General features: G+C 36.6%; 1 protein-coding gene across 4 annotated transcripts in view; it reads right to left on the bottom strand.

Moving 5' to 3' along the window:
* Positions 1-13,849, bottom strand: part of WWC3 (WWC family member 3) — a 97,356-nt gene that overhangs the window by 4,202 nt on the left and 79,305 nt on the right. The window contains exons 12-19 of one of the 4 annotated variants that reach the window (XM_086880115.1): positions 11,853-11,901; positions 10,953-11,027; positions 9,888-9,974; positions 7,419-7,611; positions 3,635-3,784; positions 2,816-2,967; positions 1,978-2,137; positions 708-872 (exon numbers count right to left, since the gene is read on the bottom strand). In XM_086880115.1, the coding sequence (XP_086736241.1) occupies positions 708-872; positions 1,978-2,137; positions 2,816-2,967; positions 3,635-3,784; positions 7,419-7,611; positions 9,888-9,974; positions 10,953-11,027; positions 11,853-11,901 (1,031 nt within the window). Of the gene's footprint in view, positions 1-707; positions 873-1,977; positions 2,138-2,815; positions 2,968-3,616; positions 3,785-7,418; positions 7,612-9,887; positions 9,975-10,952; positions 11,028-11,780; positions 11,902-13,849 lie in introns of all 4 variants that reach the window. The other 3 variants (XM_086880114.1, XM_086880113.1, XM_086880112.1) reach the window with 3 other exon arrangements.

Below are 13,849 nucleotides of genomic sequence, written 5' to 3' on the forward strand. Positions count from 1 at the left end.
TCTGATTTTAGAGTAAGTGGAGGCTAAGTGAACACAGAATTTAAAATGCATTTCCTGAATTTTCAAACTCAAACTCTTTGAAGCTTATGAAAGAATACAATCAAAGCCATGATAGTATTTCACCAATATTGCTTTGATCCGGCAATACCATGAGCCAACTGCTTTTAAGTCTTCTGCCACTGAATGCAGCAAACAATAAACGTGACCTTGAAAACTGCTGTGCTGGTCCTCCATTACTTGCACCAGTGCACCCAGGAATCCCAAGTCCCACAGTAACAGGCACCTTATGACTGATACTCAAAGTCGTATGAATATTTATGCAACAACCCTAACATTAAGCATTCAGTGCCCTTTTTCAAACTTTTATATATGTGAAAATTAAACACAGCTTCTAAGCTAACTGTTTATACGCCTCATTAGATAGCATTGTAAAATCAGCCACCCTCACCTAACATCCAAGGCTGCCAGGGAAGAGTGTAATATCTAATTCATCACAGATTCTCAAATTTCAAATTAAATCCATCCAGGTAAAAACTCGTAAAAAGAGTCAGGGAAGCTCTTTGCCCTGCATTGTTTAAGTTCAATTAAAGATTATTAATTATGTGTCTTATAAATGCAATGAAATCTTACCATGAAATTATAAAAAATATCTAATACACTTGTGTATGGAGACCCCTTCCCCCTCCTCCTTTTCAAGCTTTACTCACTCTGCAAACATATTGGCTTCGTGCTCCAGGCGAAAAGGTCTGGGAACGAACAATTGTGCTACTGCGAACAAAAGCAGAACCCCGTGGCCTGCGGCTGGTTCTCTCTTTTGGAAGAATAGCAACTTCTTCAGGAAACAGATCCTCAGTGTTAGTTTCCTTATCCACCTAAAATTACAACAAAAGAGTTTTTTTTTATTTCTTCCTTATTTTCTCTCTCCTAGCAAAGACAATCAGGCATTTCAACAATATCAAAAGAAAACAACTTGCCCTGCTAGCTAGATTAAAATTTTAATGAGCACTGAGAGGATGAATCACCTGACTTTTGTAGAAGTTTTAAAACTAGGTCATTCAAAATTGTGAGGTTTCGGAAGCCTTTGCTGGAGCAGTAACAATTATGAGATGCAGCTGCAGAGCACAAGGACTGCATTCAGGATTGGCAATTGGGCATTACCCAAATTACCACCTGATCTCCAGCCTCAATAGAAGTAAGCTGAATCACTTTTCAATGAGCAGTGACTCTGAAGCAAGTAACCACCTTAAAACTGGAGAAACTTAAATGAAGACAAGGAAGAAAAAAGGAACTGAAAGACTGTTCACACAATTATGCAAGAATACCAAAATAATCAGAAAGACAGAAAACATAGGCTACTCTAACAAAGCTTCCAAACTTTTAGAAAATCACTCCTCAAAAAGAGGTGTGATCTTCCCTAAAGGCAACACAAACAACTTATGTTCCTCTGCTTCAATGGAGGTCTGCCAATTTCAGCTTGTGAAAGATTATTTTCAGTGTCTCTTATCTTGACTACAAAAGATTTTAAATACAGTGGTTTCAGCACAATTATTCCATGTTATTGTAACACTGAAATAGTAACTCAAGTCCTAAAATGTCTTTCTTCACGATTCCTTTCAAAACTCTTACAGAAATAAGGGCACTGGAATTTGACCGTGATCTTTTCTGTTACAATTTCAGGTAAATGCAGAAATTGATACAATTGCCTATTTATAGATCAGAGAAAGACCACATTAAAAATAGTTTGCCTTTTGATATAAGAACCAAATTCTGTTCAGAAGCAAGTAGTAAGAAAACAAAAAAAACCCCAGCTCTGAAGAGTTAACAACTCAATAGCAATACAGCTCATACAGGGTTGCTAATGTCATCGTTGGTTCTTTTCTCTCCTGGCCAATTCAGACTCAAACTCCAGGCACAGCAGTAGCTCACTGTGCCAGGCAGGGGTGGCAGTTTTTGTGCTGCAGTGTCTTCTCTCATTACCTTTATTGGCGGAGGCTGCATTTTTCCAGAACCGTACTGGCCTGCTTGAGTTGCAAACAAGTGTCCAGCTAATGGATCCCCACAAAATGGCTCTGGATAAGGAGGACTAGTCTGGGTGCAATTACTGCATCCACTGTCAACAGATTCTGCTTGCCAACTCCTAAAGCCAGGACATCACAATAATTTCACAGGTGTTAAACAAAAACATGCAATTATGAATTACATTTACATATTACATTATCTAAGCCGGTTTATAATTTTAGAGTATTGTTTCTCCAATAAAAATACAGTCATTTCAACAGGAAAACACTGCACACTTGCATTTCTGCAAATGCAAATAAGCAAATAAATTTAATTGAAGAAAATTCACTTTCCCTTATTTTCTTAAAGCATTGTCTTTAAAACAATAACAAAAAGAACAACATGATTCATGTAACAAACCAGGAGTATCATTAAATTAAATTTAATTATTAAATTTCTACCTTAACCCTAATAATGTCTCCTGTCACCACTAAGTTTTATTTACTTTTTCTTAATACAGGCCTGTTACAAATTCCAATTACAGTTGCCTCCCTAGCAAAGTCTCTGTTTGATATAATGTTTACCCACTCCCCAAATTCCCTAAATTCAACCAGCTACTCAAGTAAGGTTTCCTCCTGTTTGCAGATCATGACATAACAGAATTTTATACTTATAGCACTAACAAGGAGAAAATCTCAGAATAAAGGCCTGTTTTTCCTGCTTTATTTCAGACTATACCCATAGTGTAAATATCTTTGAGGAACTATTTGTTATTATTAATATTATTATTTTGATGAGGTATTTAAATAATTTTTACCTTTCTGATATGGCTTCTGCCTGATCTTCCTTTCTTTCCATCTCCAAGATTTCTTCCTCTGTGTACTCCAGTTTCACTCTCTCTTCTGCCAGTTCTCTCTCAACTGCTTCCAGCTGGGCAGTGGTCCTAGCTAACAGGGCTGTCACGGCATCCTGAAAGGTAAATTAGACTTTAATTAAAACTGTTTGAACAAACCAATGTACTTAATGTGTAGTATTCAGAGAAAAAATAAAAACAAAGCCATCATATATTCCTAAAAAAACAAAACAAAAAAACACACCACATCCAAAAAAAAAAAAAAATCTATCTTGAATCTTAACAATCACAAGTATGTGGTGTTCAACTTGTCATAGAAACTGGGCAGATTTTACTTGACTGTGGAGCATCATCCAGCAAGTCAGGTCAAAAGAGACCTCTGGAGGTCTCCAGGTGTGATGTGCTGCCCAAAGCAAGCAAGGCATCATTGTCAAGTCAGGCTGTCCAGAGCCCAGTAAAAGGCTGAAAACATTTCCAAGAATGGAAACTGCACAACCTTTCTTGACAACCTCTTCAAGTGCAGTGGCAGAAATTTTTAACGTGTTTTAGCTGGACTGGAAACATTCACATAAACATATACATGGTACTAATTCAAGCACCTGCACAGACATGATCCAGTTTTCAATTAGTCTTCTAAAATCTGGCTTCATGCCACAAGAATTAAGTTATCACTTCCTGTGATAACTCAAAACCTGCACCCAAGGTAAGAACACAATCACCCTGTCAGTCAAATAAAGTAAAAAAATTGCTTTTTTAGAGCCATACTGTTTTAACTGTAGTTACATTTCCAGAAGACTGAGGAATACTGTCTTCACATTGGTTTTTGGTCTTTGCTCTCTGGGGCTCTGAACCAGTGAAGATCTGAACAGGGTACCAGTGAAGCTGCATGTCACCAGAACTCTCTGCATCAGTCAGGTTTATCTGAGCAATGCCCTGTAAAACACAAAAAGCATTGACCACAATAAGATACATATACCCTGCAGGATAGACACCTTCTCCTTTAAAGAGTATTTTACTTACAGTATAAAAGTCCCACTTCACCAAGTACTACTGTCTCTTAAAAAGAGACAGTTCTGTTCTGTTGTGTCATGATGTCTAAGATTCTGAATTTCTTACCTCTTCTTTACTACCAGAAAGAATTGGAGTAGACAGCAATTTTTTTAAAGTTGAAAAATAAAATTTGTATGACTGACATAGATACAACTGACACCTGATAGCTATTAATATTTTATTTTTAAAACCTTCCCAACTATGTATCTGATTGCTATATTAGCTTAAATTAACATCACTTTAATAATATTACTATAATTTGAGGAGCTTCTGAGATAACGGTATTCTGATACTCTTCCATTCTCTGTCCCTCAGAGACATTTTTCAAATGGAAATAAAACTGTTGTGTAAACAAATTCTTTTTTCCCTGCCTATTTATATCATTAAGTAGTCAAATGGGCTATAAAGCCATTTTTCTACTTTCCAGGCCATCCCTGCATCTCACAGATTCAGGTAAAAACAGTTTTAATGGAGGCTTTTCACTAAAAGTATTTCAAACTTTGAAGTAGCCCTACTCCATTACAGAGAGCTCATGTGAGAAATTTCTCAGTGATGTTCACACAAATGAAAAACAGCTGTGATCAAATCCATGCTGCCTATTTTATTTGTGTTTTTCAAACAGTTCACAAGCTGGACCTACCAATGGTTTTATATCAGTCAGCCTTTAAGTACTGCTTTTTGTTTCTCTGGCTATCTATGCAACCTGTTAATTTTCACACTGATGAGCTACATGCTAAGAATGTTCTCTTTTGTATCACTGGAAAAGTCATGTAAAAATGGCTTTCATCCCTCACAAATCAAATAACTATATACAATGATTCTAACAACAAAGGCAGTAGGAAATGTAGAGAAAATCTGCATTCAACTTTAAGCAGGTAAAGAAACAGTTAATTAGAAAACAATAATAAAAAATCATTGCATTGTTTTTCCAAAACAAATGTTCCCTGGGGCTCTGTTTAAACAGGTGCATGAGAACAATGGAGAAAAGTTTTTGAGACTAACAAAATAATGCAACATGGGGATACAGCATGTTACTTAGAAAGTAATTTCATGACAGTGTATCAGAGGCTACAGAGATGCCTTTTCTTTCTTCTGTATAACATAGATGTCTCTAATTATCTACTTGCTCTGATGCCATGGAAGATATGTGTATCTAATACTCACACTTTTGCATCAGAGTTGGAAAATGCTTAAGACACACTGAGTTTATTTTAGGAGGTAGAGAGTAAAACTGTTTTCTTGCTAGCCTATGCTTCTTCCAGTACTGCTAACTCTTAAAGACACCTGACACTGCCCTAAATAGAATGCATTTATTAAGCAGCAAAGCAAGTCTGCCAGAGAAGCTGCCTCTACAAAGGGAATCAGTAATTCCTGAGTGATTGAATGCTAGTGAGTAGAAAATCACCATCAAACTCAATTAAGAATTATTAGTACTGAAAGAACTAATTAATATTTCATGTCCACCCCAAGATTTGGAGCTTACTCAAAAGGATGAAGAAACCAAGGTGTGTCTGCTAGAGCTAGATCACGTTTGCTCTGATGAATTTGTTACCAACTTGGATGGTAGAACAGTAGAAGTATTTATAAATATCTCTGTGACATCTGACAGATATGTCTCTTTATGAAAAAACAACCAGGATTTAAAAATCATGCTTAAAATATGGGACAGATGTTCCAAAATTAAAACAAAAAATGCAGAAAAAAAAGTTACATTCAAGAAGAAATCAAATAAATTAAGACACAGGGAATAATTAGTCAGGGCTGTAAAAGATGAGAAACTGGAAGTGAAGCAGCAATGCTGGGTGATTGCAAGAAAGGCATTCTTTTATGTTTTAACATGAACTATATATGCTAATCCTGGAAAATAGCAATTCCCTTATCTCAACATTGACAAGGGCATCAGGGAAGAAATAAGCCAACCTAAGACAGAAAAAGATCTTTCAGCCACGCAAGGCATAAGAGTAAAAGGTTAAATAAATGGAAAGCCCACAAGTTAGTATATTTACTTCTTTATAACTGAATTGTTTCCCTGATTTTTTTTTTTCTTTTTTAAATTCCCTGTTAGGTACAAGTATTTATATAAATGAGGATAAAGTCCAGTCTGGCTTTTGAATTCATGGAAATATTATACTGGCTTAACCTAATTCAAAAGAAAGCGGTCATCAAGAATTTGAGAAATATATGCATTATTAAATAGATGGGAAAAACTGTAATCTCAGTGGAAGACATCTTGAAAGACAGAGCCCTTGTTGACAGCCACCATCACAGTAGTTCCAAAGAGAGGTTGCAGGTAGCAAATTATTTCTCAATTTGAGAAAATGCTCATTCTCAAATTACAGCTGAAGAGAACAATGATCATTAATGTTTAAATACTTCAATGCACCTATCTTAAGAAACTGGCAATATTTCTCTATTTTTGAGTAGTACTGTTAAATAACCTTAAACTATGTTACAGTTACTGTTGACAAAGATACTTCTGACATAACCAAATTAAGACCATGAAAGAAAAAAAACCCCACCAAGATAACCTGAAGACCTTTTTTTTTTTTGGCAACTCAGTAACAGCAGTTAGAATAAAAGCACCCTAAACTTAGATGCACTTGTCTCAATAGAAAGCTACATTACACTTAAACAGCTATTTAGCTTCCCAGAGGAACAGGATATAGCAGTATAAAGCATTTTACAACAATTAAATAAAAGTCTGTTCTTGAGATGCTTTCTCTTTAATTACATTGTAGACAAAAATTCTTACTACAGACAAGACCTGGGGTCCATTTCTAGCAACATTAAGACCTCTGTTTATGAAAGATGCTACATTTAAAGATGCATTAACAAACAAGCATTCTTGACCAGATTTGCTCAAATAAACACCTCTTGTCCACAGCCCAGCATAACAGTGAGATGCCTATACCTCTTCTTTGATAGGCTTTAAAATTTTTTTCACCAACCCCTACTGCAAAGACAGCCCACTCACTTCCAAACAGCTCCAAGGCAGATTTAGTTATGCATATTTGTATGTGACAATAGCTAAATGAAGCTAACATTTAACACACCTGAAGTTAGCACATGATACCTCAATCAATTTAAAGTAAAAGGCTGAGGTAACAGAACTGTTCCAGGGCCACTACCATCCTTCAACAAAGTTAAGACTGATATAATAGTAGTCCGCTTCACCCAATGTTATATAGTAACAAGGGGTCTGTATTTTTTAATTTTTTTAGTAGGAACCTATTTGAATGGTACAGATTCCTCACAAAGGCATTATAGTATCATGCAGAAACCTAAGCCTTGAGCAATCTATAGTGTAAAAGCTCTCGGACAAAGTCTTCTTTAACATCTCACCTCTTTATTTACAAAACTACACATATATGTGAACAGAAAGACTAACATGTAACTCTATCAGAACTTCTTATGGAAAAGTTAGGTCTTTACATTCTCTTTTTAATCTTAAAAAAAATATATCCTCAGGTAACTTTAGTTTCTCGTATCACATGGCTTTTAAGAAACAACCACTTACCAATAGTTCTTCTTGTTGCTGATGATCAACTGAACAGATATACAACTGCAGTGATTTTAATTTCAAAACACTTGAGTGCACGGGTATTCGGAACACTTCATTAAATATTAACGGCGTTTGGAATTCCAAAGCTCTTGAGCAGTAAGTGGTTGGTGTGCCTGACTCAAGTGGTGGCAAATAAACTCTCACATGACTGGGAACAGCAAAACAGACAAACAACACAGTTCAGACAAAGAAAGCCACTTTCTATTTCTCAAATATCAAGCTAAAAACATCAGCATAACTTCTACATTAAGAATCTGCGTTGAGATATCCTCATCACCAGTGTCTACACTTTGCATTCTAACACAGAAGATCTGCAAATCTGATCTCAAAATGCTGTATTTTTTTAACTAAAACTTTTTTTTTTTAACTTGGTGCTTAAGCAGAGGCACTAAGTGGCACTTGAGCTGCCCTGAGGTATTCAAGGCATCTAAAACAAGCTAGCAATTATAAGAGGATAGGAGAGCTACACAGAGCCTCTCTCTGAGCAGCAGCAGCTGGAGGCCAGGTGCTATGCTATGCTATTTCAAATGGAAACACATGCCTATGTTTAGGCAATTGAATTGTCCCAAAAGTGTCACCGATCCATTTCTTTCTTACATTCACTAAGCAACCTTTTCCCCCCATAAGAAATTAAGACATTCAGATGGCAAAAGAAATCTCAGTCACTGCATCTATCTACAGTCTCAAAAGACGAATTTAAATATGTGGTACCATATCATTTAAGACTCCAAGCCAAAAACAAAATCAACAACCATTTTCATCTGACAGCACAAGCAGCAAAGCTACTTAGAGAACTGTTTCCACGTTCTCCCTGTCCTGACTGCTTGCCAAGCCCCTGCAATATCCTATTCCTTTCCTCATGCCAGCAAACCGTTTCATGCGACTGTATTGTGACCCAGATTAGAAAATTTATCTGGGTTAAAAAGCTAACCTAGCTAAAAACCCGCAAAGACTTCAGGATTAAAAAAACCCATTGCAGCTCAGAGGTTCACTCAAGTTGACTACATGGCTGCAGGAACTCTTAAGCCACCACCAAAGAGGGGCAAACAAATGGTTAGAGGACAACTGGAAGAGCTCCTTATGGTGGAACTGCAGCACACTGAACTGTGGAACATCAGTTAAACACATTCTCATGCTGTAAAAAGGCAGAGATCCAGCTCCTCTGCTGCTGCAGGCAAGCTTCCCCACAGCTGGCACAGCACTTGATTCAATCAATGTACAGTTACACAGAGGAGTTTATTGAACTTGATAAAAGCTTGTTCTGCTTTTTGGTAACAGAAACTTACTTTTTGACTAAAGCAATCAATTCTCCCTGCAGCAATGCAATTTCTTGATTCCAGCAAAGGGAGGGTTGAGAAGGATGAAGAACAGAACTACATTTTGCGTAATTTAGATGCCATGATGACTATGTCCAACAAACTCTCTGGGCCAATCTTTTTCTTTGGCGACTCTACTTTACTACCTTCTTTACATGACACTTATTTTTTCTGATGACAAGGAAACACGGCTGAGTAATACACAATACTCACATTTTTCCCTATCATGTGCCCTTGCACTCACACCAAAACAGAGCAAAAAACCAACTAATATACTGACCTACATTAAGAATTTCCACTGCAGTTTTGCAGAGTTAGATTGGTTAAGTTCTCATCAAAGAACAATTCATTGAAGGAGATGTGTTTCAATTTAATACCACCAAATTACTTATTTTGCAATATAATAATTGTTATCATACCTTCATTCCAGTTTTCAAACAATCTCTCCTTAGAGATAAAGATCAACAAGTTTCACATGTTGAATTTCTTTAAAATATGCTAAGATACATATCTCTACCTAAAGCAGTATTTTATGACAACACTGATTATTTAAGAAACATTTATTAGAATAAACTATGTTCCATATCTGATACAAAATTTGAAAAATTAACCAGCTGTCAGAGGTTAAAAAACTCAAACTTTTGTACTGATTCTCAGCTAGTACTTGTGTTAATATTATCTTCATAAGGTCTGGATATTCAAGGAGAGATGTACAGGCCACAAAAGTCTGAAGATCCTTTGTTGTTGTTTGCATGTTTTCTGGTATGGTTTTCTTTCTTAAAGATAAAAGGCAAGGTATATCTCTTACTGATTAATATAGATGCTGCCACAGGAAGTGAGAAAATACACTAAGCTTACCGTGGCGTATCACAGGTATTTTTGAACAGACTTTCCTCTGCCTAACACTTGTTACCTGAACATCGTGACGTAAGTTCCATAAAAGGGATAGCTTTGTGACCATAAAATTAACAATTTCCTCATGGAAATGAAGACATACCATATTCTCTAGAAATGGCTTAAAATTGAATGAAACCAAATAAATCTACAGTATTTACAACTGCAACATAAAACAAGCAATGATCAGACTCTGGGTGAAATTTAAGCTTACATTTTGCAGTTTTCTTTAACAACTAGACTAGAAAAGCTCTTCAGCTGTAATACATGGACTAGCAGACATTCGCTTCCACTGTCATGCCTGGAAAATAAATTTTTTGTGTTAGTCAAATCACTGATACTTTGCTTAAAAATGGAAGATGAAGACTAAACAGATTTAAAGAATGTAAAAGCACATTTTGTTAAACAAATTTCTTGCACAAATCAGTTTCAATCAAAAGCATTAGCTATAGCAGCAAAGTTAATAGAAATAAGTGAATTAAATATTATTCAGCTTGAAAATAGCAACTAGTCTTCCTATGCCTCTTGACAGCAGACTTTTTTTCTATTTTATCAAGTACATTCCTTAAACAGTTACACCATATGCATTTGTGTGCATGCATGTGTAGACAAATCCATCTGCATTAATTTCATGGGCTACTGAAAACAAATTTAAAAATACTATTTTTTCACATCAGCATGAATTTTGAAATGCCGCTAACAAACGTGTTTGATATTTCAAAAACTTCCAATCTTAGGAATTTGTTTCCAAGAGGCAAAGAGGATTCTGGAGGGCTAAGATACGATATCCTGTCTTGCATGACAATAATCTGCCTTTCCCCAGGCTACTCCCACTACCAACAACAGCATGTCATAGGCACAGGACTTCAAAGATGTATTGTAAAGCTGGGACTGTACTGTATTTGTGTCTCTTCACCTATGATTTTCGTAAGGTAATCCTCATTTATCTGGCATAAAATGATCATGCTTACAGAGACATATCCCTACACCCACACCCATATTAATGGCCCAGACAGTGAAAATAAATGCTACTGAAAGAAGTAATGAAGGCCCTTTTATCAGTCAGCATTGAAAGACACTGAATGAACTTTAGTTAAGGCACATCCCTAACACAAAGTGGCACTAATCTGTACATCCACTGAACTTTGGCTGTCAGTTCAGAAACTTCTTAAAAATATCGACTGTGATTCAGTTTTTTAAAAAGTTGAAAATCATAAGCAAGAAAAGTAGTGAGCAAGTCCTATAGAGTTGATAGAGAAAAAGAGGAGTAATTACTCACAGAAATCCAACATATATTTGTGGTTCCTCATTACTGGCAGCATCACCATAAACAGGCTCTTCCAGATCTTCATTCCTGCAGGAACAGAAAGTACTGTAAACTACATAGTGACCTAAGCTGCTAAATGATGAACTAACATTTACTCTGTGATTTGTGAATATAAGCAATTATTTGGCAATACAAAAGGGACTGGTAATATAGAAGGAATTGGAACATCTATATAAAAACATACAGTAGTAGTAATTCACAATTGTAAAAATTGAGGTTTTAGAATTACTCTCTCAAGATATTTAGGTTATTTTAGTATTTGTCTTCCATTTCTCCTTAGCATCCTCCAAACCTTATCATCTTCCCAGTTACTGCTTCCTGTGTTAAAACAATTGTATTAAGTAACATGTCTTTCTACATCCTTCAATCACTTGGTGAACCCATATATTTTTAGGTCTTTGGCAGTTCATATGTTTCCTCCTTGCAGTAATACTTTTATCACATGATACTCAGAATTGTAAGTCACACTCTGTATAATTATATTTTGTTATAGATGGTTGAAATATAATTAATGATTTATGACTAGCAGGATGAGAAAACTATCTTTCAAGGGAGATACAATGTTAAAATATCAGAATAAAGCAAAAGGGACTTGGCACTTGAAGATGACAGTGGACTGCATGCAAAAAGCTTCTTTCCTATAAAACATGCAATCTAGTAGTTTTATGTTACTAATAACTAGCAAATTTGAAAGCCTACACATAAATTCATAACTAATTCTTTTGGGCTGTTTAGCAGAACAGGAGTATTTCCAGCTTACTATGCATTTATACACCTGACCTTTTGCTTAAAGCTTCAAACACGCCACTGTCACTAGCCAGTGAATGATCTGAGAGACATGCTGAAACTCGCCTGGCTCTCCTCTCCGATCTTCTACCACTGTCTCCTCGCAGAGTTACAGCTGCCATGGAGAAAAAAGTGAGAACAACATCAGCTCAAGGCAACTTCTTCAAAATTAAACAAGAAACATGTATTATATCATAGCTAGCAGCAAAACAGCACAAATGCAGTTCATTGACTTTTATTCTAACTTACAAGTTAAAAGCCTAGAATAGGACTGACCAGAGATTTTCTGTGGTAGAATTAAGGAAGGAAGTTTGTGGCTAATTTGCTCTGTGACAAGACAAAGTATAAACCGATTGCATTGTTATTAAATGTTTTTCTGGTAGAGTAATTCCTTCCTAAAGGAAGACTTACATTAATTCACATATGTACACATGATATCCTAAGCTTTTCAGATTTACCTACTGAATATACAATAGGTTGAAAACAAACACAGAGGCTAATTCTTTTTTAAAGTTATCTGATAACACAATGTGAGGTTTTGTTCTCATTTGTTTCCTAATACAAACTCTAAAAGCATACTGTTTATACCATCACATAATAGCAGCTTTTATTTACAGTCTGAGAGGCATTATCAAAAAGAACCAGTGTTTTCCAGCTCACTCAGACCACTGTTATTTTTCAAATTCTTGGTGAATTACTTTGAAAACTGATTTGGGAAGGAGGAAGCAATATTCAACCTCCTTTGCCACTCTTCTCCAAATCACCAGCCACACAATAAATAGCAACTCAGCAATCACTTTCATGTTTTAAGTGTACCAACAAAATTATGTTATGCTCTGGGTTTTGCACAGGCAAGTAGGTATTGCAGCTACTGATCCTTCAAAGTACGTGCACAAGCAGTAACATTCAAAAATTGCATAGGAAAGGCTTCAACACTTCAACCACAGCTCCTAACTTGAGGCTGTTTTCCTTTGAGTCCGAGAGAAAACCACTGAACAGACTGGTGAAGTGCAGTTTGTTCACTGTGTGGGGAAGAACTTTTACCCTCTTTTGCTTAAGGTTCAATGACTGTCTTCAAAGCAGGAAAGCAATGGCAAAGAGATGGCACCTCAAAAGTGGGGAAAGCATTTTGTTTGCTTCTGCTCATGCTTACAGACTTAAGACAGCATGGAAGGATTGACAGTTTCAGCAGAGTGACAGTAGCACAATGCATGGGAGACAAGCAGTACCAGCTGACATTTACAGCTTACAGCCCAAACTAAGGATGAAGCATGTCTTACTCAAAGTAACAACTTGTTAAGTACCTCTGTTGCACATTATCATAAGGCATCCAAATTTATTTCTACACCTACTCAATAAGTTTCCTTCTGCAGAATACCAGCCACAACCTGCAGAACCCAGATGAGATACAGTGCACAGAACCCACCTCATCTCCCACCCAAGCACCATCAGGACAGGACAGCAGGAGAGGAGAACTTTATAGAAGTCTTCCAGATCAACACAACCACGCTGCTGCTATCAACAGAAGGATCTAGCTACGGTCAGCTATAACCCACTGGGGAACTGGCAGAGAAGGTGCACCAAGCCCAGCAGATTCTGTGCTAGCCCAACATTCCTGTTACCAGGCCACTAACAGCACAATATTACCAAAGGTGTTACAAAAATCACCCAGTCCTGTTGGGACCTAAAATTCCTATGTATCAGCAGAATCAGTTCTGTCATTTGGATTCATAAGTAGCCTATGGACCCCTCCTCCAGATTCAATGAAGGATTTAGTCATCTTTAGGAAATTTATTTGCTGGCTAGGAACAGCCCAATCTGCACTTGTCTCTGCACCCTAAAAAAGACCCACCACTTCTCCCCATCTCCAGTTACAGCATCCCACCCTTCTTGTACATCACACATTGCGCAGTGCTATTCATGACATCATCACCACAAATGAGAGCCAAGTTCAAGTGAGCATACAGAAAGCAAAAATTTCTATTTGAACCACATTCTCCTCTGTATCACTTGTACAAAAGTGCTGGGTTGGTGGGTTGTTTTGATTGGGTTTTTTTGTTTGC

Source organism: Cyanistes caeruleus, chromosome 3 (assembly GCF_971803275.1).
Source record: "Cyanistes caeruleus chromosome 3, bCyaCae1.hap1.1, whole genome shotgun sequence".
NCBI classification, from domain to species: domain Eukaryota; kingdom Metazoa; phylum Chordata; class Aves; order Passeriformes; family Paridae; genus Cyanistes; species Cyanistes caeruleus.